Below are 19,577 nucleotides of genomic sequence, written 5' to 3' on the forward strand. Positions count from 1 at the left end.
TCTAGTTTCCTAAGATGAAAGCTTAATAAATGATTGATTTTAGATTTTTCTTTTCTATTGTATGCATTCAGTGCTATAAATTTTTCTCTAAGCATTACTTTTGCTGCACCTGTTAATTTTATTAAGTTGTATTTTAATATTCATTTAGCTCAAAATATTTTAAAATTTCTATTGAAATTTCTTTCACTTGTGTTATTTAGAAGTGTGTTGTTTAATCTGTGTGTTTTGGGATTTTTCAGCTTTCTTTCTAGTGATGATTTCTAATTTGATTTCTAATTTCATTTTAGTGTGAAGTATACACTGTATGATTTTTTTCTTTCAAATTTGTTAATGTGTATTTAATGGCTCATAATATGGTCATGTCTGACCAGTGTTCTAAGTGAGGTTGAGAAGAATGTGAATTCTGCTGTTAATAGATGAAGTAGTCTATAGATGTCAATTATATCCAGTTTATTGGTGAGGTTATGAGTTTACCTATGTCCTTACTGTTTTTCTGCCTGATATTTCGTAGGTTCGCCATTTTTAAAAAAAATCTCTTAGAATTTTGACAAAACGAGGGAAATGACTCTTTTGCACTTTGTTTATGAAGGTGAGAACTGATTGGAGAAATGGAAGAAGTAATCAGGTCAGCATACAAAATTCCTCATCATGAGAAATGTACTTAGATATTAGAAAAACTTCCAGAGAGAGGTGAGGGTGGGGGAGGGAGGAAGGGTTGTTCTTTTATGTAGAGTATCTTCAAAACCAAGCTAACTCTGAAAAAATGGGGAATTTTCATTCTTAAAAATAAAAATTAACACTATGCCTAGCATGTAGGCAGTACTTAGTAGATAGTTATTAATATTGGGTGTTCTCAATATTAAGAAAAAAAAGGAAATCTCAGTGGTTACAGAGCAATACCAGTTTAAGGATGACAACCTATAAAAACAGAATAGATTTATATGTGGCCAAGGATGATTTATAAAATTGACAGAACTATAGGAATAATGTTAGGATGGCTTCTGAAAAATACTAAATACAAACAAGGCTTTTAAAGCTATGGTTAGAACAAAATAATTAGTTTAAGGGTTGGCATAATGTTAAGGGAAAGACTGAAACTCATCATTTATTTATATCTTCTCCACTGAGGGAAACATTTCTAAAGCTGTACAGGGTAGACAAGGCACAATGTACAGATTTCTAAGACAAAGTTGGATGTGCTCAGTAAAATAAGATACTCATTGAAAAAAGTGAGTAGAGAATAAAAATGCACCAGATTATTTTTCTTAAGTAAGATATCCATGAATTGAGATTTTCAAAATCTTGCAAATGTCCCAAATCGTCATTAGACATCTTGGTATATGATCTAATTGGTGTGGACTTTGTTTTCAAAGCAAGGTGGTTACAGTCTAGAGCAGGAAGGGTGTACTGATGTGTTCTACCTTTAAAGGTGTATTAGTATAAAGCTGAAACTGTATTACTTTAATAAACTTAAATATGTAGTGAGTATATTTTTATATTTAACTAATTCAACATATACTGGTAAGAGGAGTGTATATTGGTATAGTATTTTTAGAGGGAAATCTGGCAGTAAAAAATCATATGAATGTTTTATAAATGTTCATCACAAGAAATCTGTCCTACAAATATGTTTGTGTAGTTGAGGAAGGATAGATGACAGCATTTGTATACAGTAGTAAAAAATTAGAGACGGTCTAAACTTTCAGTAAAGAATGGCTTAAATACTTTTAAAGAAATAATAATTAAAACAAATGAGGTCCACAATGCTTTCCTGAGTGAAAAATCCAAGTTGCATGGGAGTATGTAAAACATTCTGTTTTTGTGTTTCTTATATAAAGTTGTGTAAGCTTGTATGTTTATAGGAATTAGGTAATATGAATCTTATTTGTTCTTTTTCCAAATTGTTTTGGTTCTTATAGTTCCTTTTTCTTTTCCTGTTTATTTGAGAATTATTTCAGTAATTCCTACAAAAAAATTCTGGTTGGATTTCAAAGAAAAGTGTTAAATTTGCATGCAACATTTACCCCCAGTTTCTATTACGCCTCTCTTTTTAGTCAGTCCTCTTCTCCCTCAACCTCTAACAACCACTGATCTGTTCTCTGTCTTTGTACTTTTCCATAATATCTCATAAATGGAATTATATAATATGTATATAGTTTGTGCACTTGAGATTCACCAGTATTGTGGCATATATCAATCAGTAGCAGTCTTCCTTTAAATTTTTTGATAGTATTTCATTGTGTAGATGTACCATATTATATATCTAGTCATTTGCTTTAGGCCGTTTTGGGGGATGTTTCCAGTTTTGGGGAATTATGAATAAAGCTGCTATAAACATTTGAATATATGTTTTTGTATGAATGTAAGCTTTCTTTTCACTTGGACAAATACTGAGGAGAGATGTTGCTGAGTCATGACTAATGTATGTATAACTTTTTAAGGAACTGCCAACCCTTTTTTGAAAGGGTTTATGCTATTTTTCATTCACTTTAGCCATATGTGAAATTTCCCATTCTTCTGTCTCCTCACCAACACTTGAAATGGTCTTTTAAATTTTAGTCATTCTAAACACACAGCCCCGAGATCACGACCTGAGCCAAAACCAAGAGTTGGAAGCTATAATCACCTGTGCCACCAGGCACCCCTCTGCTTTCTTTTTTACTCTCTTGATAGTGTCCTTTGATGCACAGAATTTTCTGGGTTTTTTTAAACACTTACTTATTTGAGAGAGAGAGTGTGCACATGTGCCTATGAGCAGAGGAGGAGCAGAGGGAGAGGAGAGAGAATCCCAAGCAGACTCCCTGCTGAGTGCAGAGCCTACAGGGGGCTTGATCCCATGACTCATGAGATCACAACCTGGGCCAAACCAAGAGATGGACACTCAGCCAACCGAGCCAGGTGCCCCCACAAGTTTCTGATTTTGTTGAAGTCCATCTTATCTATTTTTTCTCTTGCTGCCTGTGCTTTTGGTGTCATATGTAAGAAATTAATGCCACATAGAATGTCATAAAGCTTTTGCTCTATGTTTTCTGAAAAAGTTTAATAGTTTAGCATTTACATTTAGATGTTTAATCTATTTTGAGTTAATTTTTGTATATGATGTATGGTCAGGGTACAACTTCATTCATTTGTATGTGAATGTCACTCTTACTAGTATCATTTGTTGAAAAGACTGTCCTTTCCATGTTGCTTACTAGTATCATTTGTTGAAAAGACTGTCCTTTCCATGTTGCATGGTCTTGGCATTCTTGTGAAAATTCATTTGACAGTATGTGCGAGGGTTTATTTCTGGGATCTCTTCCATTGTTCTTTGTTTGTCTTTATGCCAGAAACACAGTCTTGATTATTGTCACTTTGTGGTACATTTTGAAATCAGGAAGTATGAGACTTCCAGCTTTGGTCTTTTTCAGTGTTGTTTTGGCTTTTAAGAGTCTCTTCTTTGACATTCCATACAACTTTTGGATGGAATTTTCTATTTCTGCAGAAATGTATTTGGGATATTGATAGCAATTGCATTGAATCTGTACATTGTTTTGGATAGTGTTGACTGCCTAACAATAATAAGTTTTCCTATTCATGAACAGTGGATGTCTTTCCATTTATTGGTGTCGTCTTTCATTTCTCTCAGCAGTGTTTTTAGTTTTCAGCGTACAGGTCTTTCACCCTGGTTGTTTATTTTTTATTATGTTTTAAACATTTTTAAAAAAGATTTATTTATTTAATAGAGAGAGAGAGAGCAGGAGCAGGTGGAGGGGCAAAGGGAGAGGGAGAAGCAGACTCCTTGCTGAGCAGGGAGCCTGATGCGGGACTTGATCCCAGGACGCTGGGATCATGGCCTGAGCTGAAGGTAGATGCTTAACTGACTAAGCCACCCAGATGCCCTGGTTGTTTATTTTTGATTACTTTATTCTTTCTGATAATTTTACAAATGGAAAATTTTCCCTTATTTCCTTCTCGATTTGTTCATTGTTAGTGTACAAAAACACAACCAATTTTTTTCATATTTTTGTATCTTGCACCATTAATAAATTTATTAGTTCTAATAACACAATTGATTTTTGTATGTTATTTGCACCCTGAAACTTTTCTTTACTAATATTATGTTGCTGTTGATTCTCTGAGATTTCCTGTACATAAACTATTATGCTGTCTGTGAGTGGAGATAACGTAATTCTTTTCTGTTTGGATGTAATTCATGTCTCTTTCTTGCCTAATTGTCTCTTGTCTCTTGCTAGAACATACAGTGGTACATTTTTAAAGGTGTGGTGAAAATGGACATTATTGTTTTCTTCCTGATTTTAGGGGGAAAGGTTTTATTTTAGTCTTTCACCATTAATGAAGCTACCTATGTATTCTTCATAAGTGCCCTTTATCATATTAAGAAAGTTCCCTTTTTAGTTTTTAAAATGTTTTTATTATGAAAGAGTATTTGGCTTTTTGGTTTCCCTTGAGATTTTGCCAAATGCTTTCTGTCGTAATTTGAGATGATCATGTAGTTCATTTTTCTTTCTTTCTATTAATGTATTTACTCGACCAATGTTTCTAAGTTGAACCACTCTTGCGTTCCTGGAATAAATCCCACTTGCCCATGGCATATATTACGTTCACTATGTAGTTGGATTCTGTTTGCTAGGTTTTTGTTTTTAGGGTTTTACATCAGTATAATCTGTTCAGATTTTCTATTTTTCTTAAGCCAGTTTTGGCAATTTGTGTGTTTCTAGGAATTTGTCCATTTAACAATGGGTTATATAATTTATTGGCATACAGCTGTCCATTCTAATAATCTTTTTATTTCTGTAAGGTGGATAGCAGTATTCCCACCTTCATTTGTGAGGTGATGGATATGTTAATTAATTTGATGGGGAGGAGTCCTTTACAATGTATATGTGTATCAAATCATCATGTATGCTTTAAATATCGTACAATTTTATTTGTCAGCTATACTTCGGTAAAGCTGGAAATAAAATAATTGTCTTCTTTTTTTTTCTTTTTTTGAATTAACAGGATTGACTTTGAGGTTATTTAAAAAGTTTTGAGTTGTACAGCACTTGATTCTTTTGCTGCATTGTTGGAAAGACCTCTTCAGCAATGATTACTTCAGAGTTACCAGTGTTACAGTAAGTATTGCAGCTTTCTTATTTTTTTTTTAAATGACATTTTTGTGTATGAAATGCTTTAATGAAACACACAAGTAGGTTCTCTGATAGTTGAGCAGTATGTCTGAAATCAAACAGCTGTTAGATTGTATAATTACCATATCTGTGCATGGCCCTTGCTATTGTAATATCAGTATTTTTGTGGTATTAAGCAAAGAAGATGTTACTCTCCTTATCAGGGGTTAGTACACTGTGACCCGTGGACCAAATCTGACATGCTGCCTGTTCTTTATAAATAAAGTGTTATTGGTACAGAGCCATACTTATTCTTTTACAAATCGTTTGACTGCTTTTGTGCTACAAATTGTGATAGAGAATGAATTGCCTGCAAACTGTAAATATTTTGTGGGACCATTTACAGAAGTTATATCATACTGTTTCTCCAACACATACCCTCTAACCTCCCCCACCTTCTTTTCTTGAGATTGTGATTGTTGGGCCATTCTGGTTGCATTGGCATTTCTGGTAGCATCTCATTAGATTTGTTGGAGTTGTAGGATGGATCTAGAATTGAGTCTTATTTTATATTCTTTGGGAAATGTGTAGTAGCAGATACTTTCCCTTCTGTAGGTTTCATCAGGATGCAAATTAGGAATCCACATACTGTGATCCTATATGAAAACAATGGTTTAGATATAATGAAAGTGATCAGCAGTTTATGTAATTATTTATATCTTTATTGCCCCAGTTCATTTATATACTTCTTTCCCAAGAGATTGTGGGCACCTTTTAATGGGTTTCCTGGCCTTTTTTTTTTTTTTTTTCCCTTCAGGTATCTAAGACAAAAAGAGCTGTCTAAATTTCTTTACATGCTTGAAAAACCTATCCCTTTCCCCCCCAAATATAGGAGATAAAATTTAAGCCCTTTCAAATTACTTAACTTGTGTGTCTTTTTTTTTTTTTTTTTTAAAGATTTTTATTTATTTATGTGACAGAGAGACAGCCAGCGAGAGAGGGAACACAGCAGGGGGGGTGGGAGAGGAAGAAGCAGGCTCACAGTGGAGGAGCCTGATGTGGGACTCGATCCCAGAACGCCAGGATCACGCCCTGAGCCGAAGGCAGACGCTTTAACGACTGCGCTACCCAGGCGCCCCCTTAACTTGTGTGTCTTAATACTTCCTAAATAATTTTGGAGGTCTCCACATAATATTTTCTTTCTTTTTAAAAAAATCTTTGTCCTGCCAGCAGTGCCTTCTTACCTCTGCTCTTACCTGCAGGCTCACTAATCCTGTAGGTCTTAGCTGATGTGTCATGCCTCCAGCAAAACTCTTCTTTCTCCTCAAAGTTAGGGTAGGTTTCCTCCTGTGGTCCTGTAATGTTCTTTGCTTTTCTTCTAGCACCATACTTAACATAGTGTTTTATAACCCTTGTTTCTGACAAAACTGCACATTTTTATTTTATATTATTAGGTATTAGGTAGGCCCATTAGAAATATTTCTTTGATTAAATATGGAACAGAGGTTGTATTTAAATACACGTTGTATTTAAAGAGAAGTTATATTGACACACTAGTATTTAACATCATTTTTTGGTGAGTAACTGAATTTTTTCCATTAAAATGTAAACCTATATTATGATTATGGGTATTGGATAGTGGTGATATGTTAGGTGGGTAAACGAACTTTGCTTTCAATCTGTCAGTGGGAGATTGTACTCTTGGCCAAGTTGAGATCTAAGGAACATTTATTGGGGGCGTCCAGTTCTCTGAGGATTTTGACAGATATTATAAGCATATATTACATTGTTTAATCCAGCCAGCCAGCAGTACCATGTCTGCATTGTAAGTGGAAGGAAATATATTTCTTAGTATTTGTAAACTTCAGTTTCCATCATTTGTAAAGTGAAGGCAATATATTAGAATTGATCTTGGTGTACCTGTGTGGCTCAGTTGGTTGAGTGTCTGACTTTTGATCTCACGGTTGAGTTGAAGCCCCATGTTGGGCTCCATGTGGGTGTGGAGCCTACTTCAAAAAAAGAGGGAGAAAATAAATTGATCTCTACAGTCTCCTCAAAAACAAAAATATTTTGACCAAGCAATTCTTAATGTTTAGTTGATTAATGATTATTATAAGTAGACACAGAAAGGTAATTCCAGTGAGTGACCTTGTTTTTATTTTTAATTTTTTTTGTGACCTTGTTATTTCTTAGCTTACTTAGATATTATTATCACTGATGAATTTGTCACCTTAGTGGTGTTCACTGTTAGGCATTGTGAAATATTATCAGTTACCACATATTTTTATATTCTGCTACATAGTATCTAAAGATATGTCAAGTTCTGGGGAGAAATAACATGTAGTAGAGGTTCAGTCTGTATTGTCATGAAGCTTATATAAATAGGTATTAATGAAATAATCACAAAATCTATAGATCTGCCATTGTGGGTGCTAGGAAGGTAAATTGGAGAATTTTGTGAGAATTTTACCACATGCCTTGATTTAGTCTACTTTTCAATGGAAAAGACGGTTGAGCTTAACTCTGATGCAGAGGAAAGGTTTGGAAAGAAGAAGAGATCAGGGTATTAATTTCAGATTGAAGGAATGGTATGTACAGAGACTCCGAGTTAGGAGGAATCATGGTATGTTTGAGAGACTGAAATAAAGCCATTCTTTCTCTTTTTTATTTTTTCAGGGTTGGGATGGACAGTGACATGAGATTAAGGTTTGTGAGTAAAGTGGGGCTATATTATACAGGGAACTGATTAAATGATATTAGGAATTTTGAGTTTTTCTTCTTAGGGATAGCAAGAAGTCACTTCAGGATTTTAAGCATGGAAGAGATGCATGGGAGAGATTTAGAAAATCACTCTTAGGGTAGTATAGTGAATATTTGGGAGGGGCAACAGTAGAAGCAAGAAGACTTGTTAGGAGGAGGATATTGCAGTATGAAAGCCAGTTATATTGACAACTTGAACTGAAGTGATTACAGTGGAAATGGAGAGAGGTAGACAGAATTTGGAGAGCTCTTAAAATTCATTCTTACAATATTTGATCTGGTTCTTCCATTCTCTTAACTTCTGTCTGGTAGTATTATAAATGTGAACATTAGCCATTGGCAGGGTTTTTGTAGATTTTTTGCAGCAGTTGGTCAAAGTTTGAGTTTTTGATCAAGGATTCTGTGTCTGTCCTAGAGAGAAATTCGTTACTGTATAATAAGAGTTACTGTACAAGGACAATTGTTCTAGCTCTTTAATAGTTTAAAAGCTAGAGACAGTCTAAGTGCTCACTGACAGGGAAGTAATTAAATAAATTTAATATGTATTATGTAGAGTACTATTCTGGAATTCTTTGTAATTGTATGGAAGATTCCTATTAAATAAAAAATTTTAAATGGAAATATAGTTAGAAGAAGAAAGTAAAACGATAAAATAAGTCATATTTTGGTATGTATTTATATATGCAAAAACATATATATTTATGGCAGGATAGTGGTAAAACTGTTAATAATGTTATTCTTCAGATTGGGATTCAGAGTTAGGGTGTGTGGTAATATGAACCTCTTCCTGGTATTCTTATATCCTCACTATTGCTTGAAGTAAAAAAAAATTATATTATCGTATATTCTAATAAATACACATACACATATACTCATTGGAATGTGTTAGTAATTTGTTGGTAATAGCCATTGCCATTTAAATAGGCTGTAGTTGGCAGAATTAGAAAATAAATTGTACCTTTCTGTTTTTTATCAGTTAAGTTTTAGTGCTCAAGGATAAATTTTTTTCACTAATGGGTTACATATTATATGCTAGAACAAACATGTTCCTATAGTTACTTTCTGATTTAAAGCATCAAAAGCCCTAGTAGATTCTGTCCACACAAGAGAAAAAGAAAACATAATATTTGCAGTGTGTTATCCTGACATGGAGATAGAGAATTCAGGTTTACCTTGAGATCTAAGTGGACTGTGCCACTTGCTAGGTATGTGACTATGGACAAGATTATCACATTTTCAGATCTTTCATTTGTCTGTATTGATATAATATGTTTTCTTACGAGGTTTTTGTGCATGTTTATTCTAGATAATGTATATAAATAGCACGCAGTATATGTAAACAATCTATTTGGTCTGTATTGAGGAAAAATGCAGTATGATTTTTTATTCTTTAGTGGAGATGAATAAGATGAACTAGATCAGGAATTGACTACTGCTAGTGGCTCAGATTCCTGCTTTTATGAATATTATTGGACTATAGACACATCCATTCACTTACATATTATATATGGCAGCATTCAGGCTATGATGGTAGAGTTGAATAGTAGACAGAGAGACTGTAAGACCCCCAAGCCTAATACATATACTGTGTAGCCCTGGACTGGATCAATATTACTTATAACTTTAATTTTATTTTTTAAAAAGTTTTCTAAAAACTTTCATTCCAATGTAATGAAAATACATTGTTCTAGTAGTTTCAGGGTAAGATATAGTGATTCAGTGCTTTTGTGAATCCCTTGACTGATTTTTATAGACATACTTATTTTTACTGTGTCCTACTTTTCTTACTCTTGCTTTATGGTATTTCCTTTCTACTCAAAAGATCCCCTTTAACATTTCTTGTAAGCCTGGTTTAGTAGTCATGACCTCCTTTTACTTTTGTGTTTCTGGGAAACTCTTTATTTTTCCTTTTCTTCTGAATGATAGCCTTGCTGGATGGAGTATTCTTGGTTGCAAGTTTTTTCCCTTCACTTCTTTCAGTGGCCCAATATATTATGCCACTCTCATTTGGTCTGCAAAGTTTCTGCTGAAAAATTGGCCGATTGCCTGGTGGGGTTTTCCTTGTATGTGATTATTTCTTTTTCTCTTGCTGCTTTTAAAATACTCTCTTTATTACCATTTTAATTACTTTGTGTCTTGGTGGGCACCTCCTTGGGTTGATTTTTTGGGGGGCTCTCTGTGCCTCCTGGATGTGGATTTCTGTTTCCTTCCCCAGATTCAGGAAGCTTTCAGCTATTACTTCTTCAGATAAATTTTATGCTCCCTTTTCTCTCCTTCCTTTTTCTGGGATCCCTGTAATGCAAATATTATGCGTATTGGTGTCACTGAGTTCCTTATGTCTTTTATTTTGAAGTTTTTATTTATCTATTTGTCAGAGAGCGAGAGCGCACAAGCAGGAGAAGTGGCAGGCAGAGGGAGAAGCAGGCTCCCCACTGAACAGGGAACTCGATGTGGGGCTCGATCCCAGGACCCCAGGATCATGACCTAAGCCGAAGGCAAATGTTTAACCGAGCCATCCAGGTGTCCTGCTTAAGTCTGTTTTCATTTATTATTATTATTTTTTTCTCTCCCCTCTTCAGTGTCATTGCTTTCCATTAGTCTGTCCTCCAAGTCACTGATACATTCTTCTGCTTCCTCTAGTCTACTATTTATTCTCTGTAATGTATTTATAATTTCAATTACTGAGTTCTTCATCTCTGATTGGTTCTTTTTTATATTTTCTGTCTCTTCGTTAAGGCTCTCTTTGAGATCCTCTACTCTTTTCTCAAATCTAGTGAGTATCTTTATGACTATTACTTTATTCTCTCAGGCATATTACCTCCATTTCATTTTAGGTCTCTAGCTGTGATTTTGTCCTGTTCATTTATTTGCGACATATTCGTCTGTCTCTCCTCATTTTTTCTAACTCTCGTTTCTGTGTTTTAGGAAAGTCACCTACATCTTCTCCTATCGAAAGTAATGGCTTTGTGAATAAGAGGTCCTGTAGTACCCTACAATGCAGTGTCCCCTCTTCACCCAAGCCTTTGATTTCAGGGGTGTCTCCTTTGAGTGTTGTATGCAGCTCTTGTGGCTGAGCTGCCTTTGCCTTCAGTCTGGTTCTCTGTAATGGCTCTTTCTGCCCATCATGGGCAGGGTTTGTTTCTTTGTTATTAGTGTGCCTATCTGGGTGACCCTGGGATTGAGTTAGGTCAGACCACGCATTTGCCAGAGCTGCAGTAGCAACAAACTGCAGGGTGCTCTCCCTGTGTTGACCCATGAGAAGCTTTCATTGGTGGGAAGGCCTGCAGTCAGACAAGCTGTATGCCCCCAGCCCCTTGCCAGGGCTGCAGTCAAACTGGTATGTGTGTTTTCTTCCCCTTTATCCAGGGCAGGAGTCACTTTCGGGTGTTCCTAGTCCCTGTTGGGGCTGCTTGCACACTCCCATGCTTGTGGCACAGCTTTGGATAGACTCCTGCGGAGGTGGGGCTAGAGGGGGTGGGTCCACAGGAAAGCATGGGGTGAGGGCGCTGTTAGCAAGCTAGATGGATAGTGTGTTTGTACTCGTTCTGTATTATCCATGTATCTAGGCTGAAAGATAGGGAGGGAAGTGGCACCTGCCAGCTCTTTTGTTCTTGGAGAAGTCTCCCAAAGGTCCCTACCCCTCCAGCATATGCTCTGAGATTAGAAAACAAATCTCCCTCCCTTAACCCAAGTTTTTCACACTGCTTCTTCTGTTCTTTATCTCTCTGGGGCTGGCTGTTATGCCGTGTCATGCTTTTTTTTTTAAGGGCAGGGACTCTGCTTCCTATTGCCCTCCAGCTCTCCCAGAGGCAGCCTCCTGATTTTTAAAGTTCCTGGTGTTAAGCCCCAGTGATTGTAAGAACTTGCAAAGTTAAGCCCCTCTGGTTTTTAAAGCCAGATGTTATGGTGATTAGTCTTCCTAGTGTGGGTCCTCCATGCCTGGGGTGCCTCGTGTGCCTGGTGTGGTGTCTGTTCTACTCTCCTGTCGGTGCCTGTGACTTCCCGCCCTCGCACAGACAGTGGGTCTGTTTGGCTCCGTGCAAGTTTTTGCCTTTCCTACCCTCTTTGATGTGGCCTCTTCTCTACATTTACCTGTGGGGAGGCTGTTGTGACAGTCTTTTGGTGGTTCTCTGGGTTATATATCTTGATGTGGGTGTTATCTAGGTGGATCTGTGGGTTGATGTGAGCCTAGGATCCTCCTACTCTGCCATCTTCCTCGGAAGTATCAGTCTTTTTTCTGTTTACAGTTTTAAATACCAGATCATCTTTGAAGATTTGCAAGTAAGGAAGTATTGTGATGTTAAGAATGTTACTGGCAATATGTCATATAGAATGCCTTGCATGAGGGAAATAGAAATTTAGATAAGTTGAGATTAATTCAGGTTGTGGTGATTATGGTAATAATCATGGAAAGAATATGGAGGACAACTTGGGAACACTTATTAGCTAATGGCACAAGAGGAAGATTGATATGATTCTAAGAATCTGAGTAAGACAGGATAACGGTGATCATGATAAATTTGCATAACAACTTAAAGTACCCTCATGCATTAACTAAATAAGTCAGTTAATTGTATGAGCAGAGAGCTAGAAATAAGTCAGTGCTGACTTAATTTTATATGTGGTATTTGGTGAATTTGATGTGGCATTCAAGGAAGCATGTTACACATGACTTAAAAATCTTGAATTACAGATGATCAGGTCTATTTAAAAATTTTTTAAAATTTAGGGACGCCTGGGTAGCGCAGTTGTTAGGCGTCTGCCTTCGGCTCAGGGCGTGATCCCGGCGTTCCGGGATCGAGTCCCACATCGGGCTCCTCCGCTGGGAGCCTGCTTCTTCCTCTCCCACTCCCCCTGCTTGTGTTCCCTCTTTCGCTGGCTATCTCTGTCAAATAAATAAATAAAAAATCTTAAAAAAACTTTTTTAAATTTAAATTCAATTTAATTAATATAGTGTATTATTAGTTTCAGGGGTGGAATTTGTGATTCATCAGTTGCATATAACACCCTGTGCTCATTTACATCAAGCTCCCTCCTTAATGCCAATCACCCACTTACCCCATCCTGCCACCCATCTCCCCTCCAGCAACCTTGTTTGTTTCCTATGGTTAAGAGTCTCTTATGGTTTGCCTCCCTGTTTTTATCTTATTTTTCCTTCCCTTCTGCTATGATCTTCTGTTTTGTTTCTTAAATTTCACATATGAGTGAAATCTTATGGTGACTTACTTTGCTGACTGACTTATTTCGCTTAGCTTAATACCCTCTGGTTCCATCCACGTCCTTGTAAGTGGCAAGATTTCATTTGTTTTGATGGCTGCGTAATACTCCTGTGTGTGTGTGTGTGTGTGTGTGTGTGTGTGTATGTATATACCATATCTTCTTTATCCATTCATCTATTAATGGACATCTGGGCTCTTTCCATACTTTGGCTATTGTGGACATTGCTGCTATAAACATTGGGGTGCATATGCCCCTTCAAGTCACTATTTTTGTATCCTTTTGATAAATACCTAGTAGTGCAATTGCTGGGTCATAGGGTAGTTCTCTTTTTTTTTGAGGAACCTCCATACTGTTTTCCAGAGTGGCTGTACCAGTTTGCATTCCCACCAGCAGTGTAAGAGGGTTCCCCTTTCTCCGTGTCCTCTCCAACATCTGTTGTTTCCTAAGTTGTGAATTTTAGCCATTTCTGACTGGTGTGAGGTGTTATCTCATTGATTTTTATTTGTATTTTTCTGATGTTGAGTAAAGTTGAACATTTTTTTCATGAGTCTGTTAGCCCTTTGTCTTCTTTGGAGAAATAGGTGATCAGATCTATTGGTAACGTATCAAAGTGATAGAAGTTATACATCAAGTGGGTGAGATCTGAGAGTGTGGTATAGAGAGAAGAGTAGCAGACACTAAAGAATTGAGCTTTAGGCGATTGACACAGAAAGGAAATGATACTGAGAGCATTCAGTGAAGCAGATGGAGAAATAATAGATTGTGTGTTGGACTCCCCTTCGCTGATTCCCTTTTGCAGTTTTATGCATATCCTTTATACTGTTAGTAATATAAAATTTAGTAAAGAAGTTATTGTTCATACTCTCTCTATCTTTTCAGTGGTGTGCTAGAGCCAGCCCGGAGAGCTGAATAGATAACATTAAATTTCCAGGAATTTTGTGACCCAGTTAAATTAACATTGTCATTATAAAAAGATAACTTTTATGTACTTAAAATTAAATAAACCATATTAAAAATAAAAGTAACAAATCCTCAAAACTCACCACTTTCTAATTATTTTATGTTACTGTTTTTATGCTCTTGAAGTTTTTACATACACCTATTGTATTTATATGGTAGAAATACTTTTTAGTGGTGTACTACTGTTCATTACTTCTCAAGTCTGTTGTCACTTTGGTAGTTTGAAATTGTGGTAGGAGTATTTACATTATGAAAAGCAGGAAACACTAAGATCAGGGCTCAATTTATTGTTGTCATTTGTCTGTAAACCTAACGTGATAAAGTTATTAATAATGCAGATTAAATTTAAAGGTATATCAGGTTTATAGACATTACAACATAATAACACACATAGTGAGGAAGTATCCTTCTAGTATTTGAGAACTGTTACTGATTCAGTAAAGAAGTTGCCCACACCACTGACCGATGAGTAAAGTTCTAAAAAATATCTCTGTCATTTCACTTGTATCCTATTCATTAAGTGAATAAAATTATCAGTGATTTTTGATGTCAAAACCGTGTTTGTTCACCACTTGAAACCAAAGGTTAGGTATGGATAAAGAGTGGGAAAATTCTCATTTTATGTGAATTGATTAGTTATATGGAATTTACAATAAGAATATTGTGTATTTTTTTATTGTCAGTAAATTGTTATATATCCTTTTTATCAGTAACATCTCTGTTCGTTTATGTGCATATTTTTTTGCAGAGCCAGTTGTTAAACTTTTTCTATTGACTTTCATGATTTTTAAAAAAATGAATAATAAAATTCCTCCTAAGACTTAATTTTTTTGTATTGATGAATTCATCTTTTTCAACTGAATTTTCATTTATATTTTGTATAGCAGCTGTCATTCCAGAATCATTTCCTTTTCTTTGTTTCTCTATCAATTTGGGGATTCATGTCACTCAATGTTATGTGATACAGGCAGGAAGGATAACATTTTCACTTTCCTAAAGATTTTTTCTGGAAGTGGAAGAAAACACACTTCATATCATCCATATTCCAGGAGGTAAGGAAAGTAGTGGAACAGAACTGCATTGTATATATGAATTAATTTGTTCACTAAAATAATATATCACATTTTCTAGGGATTCAACTAATGAAACTACTGCCCATTCTGATGCTGGCAGCGAACTTGAAGAGACAGAGATCAAAGGAAAAAGAAAAAGGGGTCGTCCTGGTCGGCCTCCAGTATGTATTATACTTGTCTTTGTCGTTGTAATGGTTACTGAGTAAAGGGGCTTGATATAAGCTGTTAATTCTAGTTCTGTTAATACTTTTTAAACATTTTGGTGGCATATTAGAGATTTTTGGAAATTTTCTTCATGAATTGAATTAACAATGATCAGAAAAGGAATTTGATTTTAGTATCTTTTTTGCTCTCCTTGCTTCACTTGTAAATTAATTATGATCCATGTAAAGACATGGAGAAGATGATTAATAAGAAATGAAATGTAGTTAGTTATCACTTCCTTGCTTTTTAAATGCAACTCTGATTTCTTGTGAGGTCTTAAGTATGCATTTTGGTAGTATTAGTTTGGGATTTTGGCCCAGTGTCAGAATATATTCTCATTGATACATGATTGAGAAGTTTAGAAGAACTCTGGATATCCGTACTTTGAGAGGGTATCTTTATATATTTTTGAGTATACCAGTCATTGTTCAGTTTAAGGTAGCATAAGCTCTCAGAGACAGTATCACTCACCATGTCAAGGGTTAAGGTTTGTACTATTCTGCACTCATTTTTATGATAGGATTTGGTATTAGCAATTTTTCCCCCTATTTTATGAAAGTTGTTATTATGGAAAATTTCAGTCTCCTTTTTGTGAGAGGCATAATACTATAATGAACTCTCCATATAACCATTACCTAGCTACAGCAGCTATCAAGTCATGGCTAATCTTTCATTTCTCCACCCCTTATTTCCCATTTTATTCCAAGTTCATATAGACATCATTTCATCTGTAAATATTTCAGAATGCATTTCTTAAAGATATGGGCTTGCTTTTTCTTTTTAAAATTTTTATTATTGAAGTATAGTTGATATACAATGTTTTATTAGTTTCAGGTGCACAACATAGCGTTTTGACCATTCTGTGTATGATGCAGTGGTCACCATGATAAGTGTAACTACTACCTGTCACTATACAGTGTTAGTTCAATATTATTGACTATATTCCCGAGGCTGTATATTTTATCCTTATGACTAATTTAGTTTATAACTGGAAGTTTGTACTCCTTAATCCCTTTTGCTTATTTTGCTCATCAACTGCTCCCCCAACCCTCCCCCTGCCCATCTTGCAACCACTAGTTTGTGCCCTGTATTTATGAATCTCTTTCTGTCTTCGTTTTGTTTTTTAGGTTTCACATATAAATGAAATCATATGGTATTTGTTTTTCTCCATCTAACTTATTTTACTTAGTGTAATACCCTATAAATCAATCCATGTTGTATGGATGTCCATCCATTTGCCACACAGATGGAAAGATTTCAGTTTTCTTTATGGCTGAGTAATACTCCAGAGTGTGTGTGTGTGTGTGTGTGTGTGTGTGTGTGTGTGTGTGTGTCTATGTGTCTGTGTATCTCCTTTATCCATTTATCTATCAATGGACAATGTAGGTTTTTTCTGTGCCTTAGCTATTTTAAATAATGCTGCACTGAACATAGGGGTGCATATATCTTTCTGAATTAGTCTTCATTTGCTTTGGGTAAATACCCAATAGTGGAATTTCTAGCTCAGGTGGCATTTCTGTTTTTAATTTTTTTGAGAAATCTCCGTACTGGTTTTCATAGTAGCTATACCAATTACATTCCCACTAACAGTACAGGAAAGTTCCCTTTCTCCACATCCTTGCTAGTACTTGTTATTTCTTGTTTTTTTGATACTAGACATTCTAACTGGTGTGATGTGATACCTTACTGTGGTTTTGATTGCATTTCCTTGATGATTATTAATGTTCACCATCTTTTCATGTGTCTGTTGGTCATCTGTATGTCTTCTTAGGAAAAATATCTATTTAGGTCCTCTGCCCAGGACTTGATTTATCTTTATTTAACAATAAATATCATTATCATATCTCAAGATAAAAATATGGTATAAGTATCACCAAATAACCACTTTTTCATAAATATTATCATTTTTAAAGTATAGTTTGTTGGTTTGAATCATGATGCAAATAAAATCCACTTGTTGCAATTGATGGTAATGTTAATGGTAAGGTTAACCAGTTATTATAAATATGTCCTTGTGACTTAAGACTTTTTTCTATGTTATTGCTGTTCTATCCATGTTTCTTTGCCTCGGATTTTAATTAGCTTCAATGAATCTTCATAACCTTTAATTTTCTAGCACAATCTTAAATTTAAAAAATGGTTAGAGGGATGACGTCTACCATTTTTCTTTACATTCTTATATTCCACCTTTATTTAAAAGGAAAAAATTGTGGAGGAAAAGACATACGTTAAAATCACTCTTTATAATATTTCTCAATTTTGTTAGAATATTTGATGGTTGAATATTCCTTATGAAAGCATTTTGGGAAAAGTGAAAGAGTTTTATACTTAAATGCTGGAGACTATTCTAGTTCTCCTTACTATCACTGTATGATTTTTCTGAGGCTATAGGGAAGTTACATTGTTTTCACTAGGATTCATGAGTTATAGGTGCAAATTGAAAATAAGACTAAACTTGCTTGAGGGTAGGAAAATGAACTTCCTGTATGATTACTTACTTGAATTTGTTGTCCTCCAATTTAAATTGTTAACTTCATAAGATTCAGATTAAGTGCTTCCTTCTTCAAAAACACCTTTTTTTCTAAAGAGAATTTATCACCCCTTCAACAAGCTATTATGTTTTTCTTTAGAACCTGTTTAATTTTGATGTGTCTATAGCTGCATTCCTATAATATTTTTGCTTTTCTTGTTGAAAAGGAGTATGCATATCCAAATTTAGCTCTTTTGTGGTTAGAAATATGATTTAATTTTTACTAAAATTGCTTCTCCATAATCTAATAGGTAAACAGTACATTCTCTTCCCATGTTTATAGAACTGAAAAAGAGTTTGCCAGGATAGGATAGTGCATTCTAGAAACTTGTGTTAGACTTCAGTCTATATTTTCATACTCATTAGTTCACATAGGTATCTATACTTATTCCACCTGACTCAAGCCCATTTCTTATTCTTGGAAACAACACAATTTCCTGAATTTCAACCCTGGCTTTGCACTAGCTGATGCTATTTATGTCATTTAATTGTAATGTCAGTACTATGAAATAGTCTTATATGCAGTTTACAAAATAGAAAACAAAAGTATGAAGTGGTAATTTGCCTAAGGTCACACACAGCATAAGCGGCAAAGCTAGGTTTTGAACTCTTATCTTAAACTCCCAAAGCCTTTCTATCAAGAATGCCAAAATGCCAAAGCTATTAATTTATATTGAGAGGTATAATTGTCAGAATGATCAGATTTGCATATGCTCCAGTACCTGTTCTGAAGATTACTTAGACAGTTTCAATCAGCTGGCTCCATTTTGGACAGTTCTGTTTTGATTGATACATGCTTTGTTTAGCTGTTTTAATACTGTGTATATTTTTTAAGAAGACTTCATGATCTCTGATTTTGTTTACTCAGCCATATGAAAACAGTATAAGGACTTTCTGCTATGGGTAGTATTCTTTTCATTTTTAAATTCTTATGGGGCATCTCATTGGTATTTCTTTTTGGTATACTATTATTTCAGAGACTTTTGTTTGTTATTAAACTACCTAATTCATATTTGTAATTGTAGCTCTCTACTCAAATGATCAACGATCTCTAAACAAACACTCTATCATGTTTATACTAACCCTATGATTATATTAACAAGTAATAGACATCATTTCCTTTGTCAACACACACTACTCCCTTGGTGATCACATCCAGTCTCATGACTTTAAATACCATGTATAAGTTTATGTCTCCCAGATTTATGTCTCCAGGATGGACTTTACCCTGGACTCCAGAGTCATTCCTCAAATGTCTGTTGAGTTTCTTCCTTTAGATATTTAATGGGGCTACAATGTTTAAAAAACCAAACTCCCAAGTTGCTTATCCCCTGCCCACATCTTTTCCATAACAGTGACTTCCATCCTGTAGTTGCTCAGGCTTTAAACCTGTAGCCATCTTTGTTGTTTTCTTTCTCACCTGTATTTGGTATATCAGCAAATTCTATCTAATCAATTTTCAGATTGAGTCAATAATTTTTTACTACAAAACTGGTTTAAGCCACCATCATATTCTTTTGCTCGAATCTGTCAGGCTTGGTCCTTGTATTAGGGCCCTGTCTTATCTTCTTATTGTCACCTCCCCTAAAGGTGGCATTTTAAATTACAAATCCTGACTCCTACCCAAGGAGACTTATACACATGGAAAAAGGTAATTGTGTGTGTGTGTATGTTTGTGTGTGTTCCCCTCTCTCCACAACACTTGATTTCTATTTAACA

The 19,577-nt window shown here is 35.2% G+C and overlaps 1 protein-coding gene across 1 annotated transcript in view; it reads left to right on the forward strand.

Annotated features, from left to right (window-relative positions):
- Positions 1-19,577, forward strand: part of STAG1 (stromal antigen 1) — a 467,337-nt gene that overhangs the window by 140,512 nt on the left and 307,248 nt on the right. The window contains exons 2-3 of the mRNA XM_040636781.1: positions 5,005-5,117; positions 15,183-15,285. Of these exons, the coding sequence (XP_040492715.1) occupies positions 5,089-5,117; positions 15,183-15,285 (132 nt within the window). The 5' untranslated portion in view covers positions 5,005-5,088. The remainder of the gene's footprint in view (positions 1-5,004; positions 5,118-15,182; positions 15,286-19,577) is intronic.

The sequence above is a fragment of the Ursus maritimus genome, unplaced genomic scaffold (genome assembly GCF_017311325.1).
Source record: "Ursus maritimus isolate PB19 unplaced genomic scaffold, ASM1731132v1 scaffold_20, whole genome shotgun sequence".
Lineage (NCBI taxonomy): Eukaryota > Metazoa > Chordata > Mammalia > Carnivora > Ursidae > Ursus > Ursus maritimus.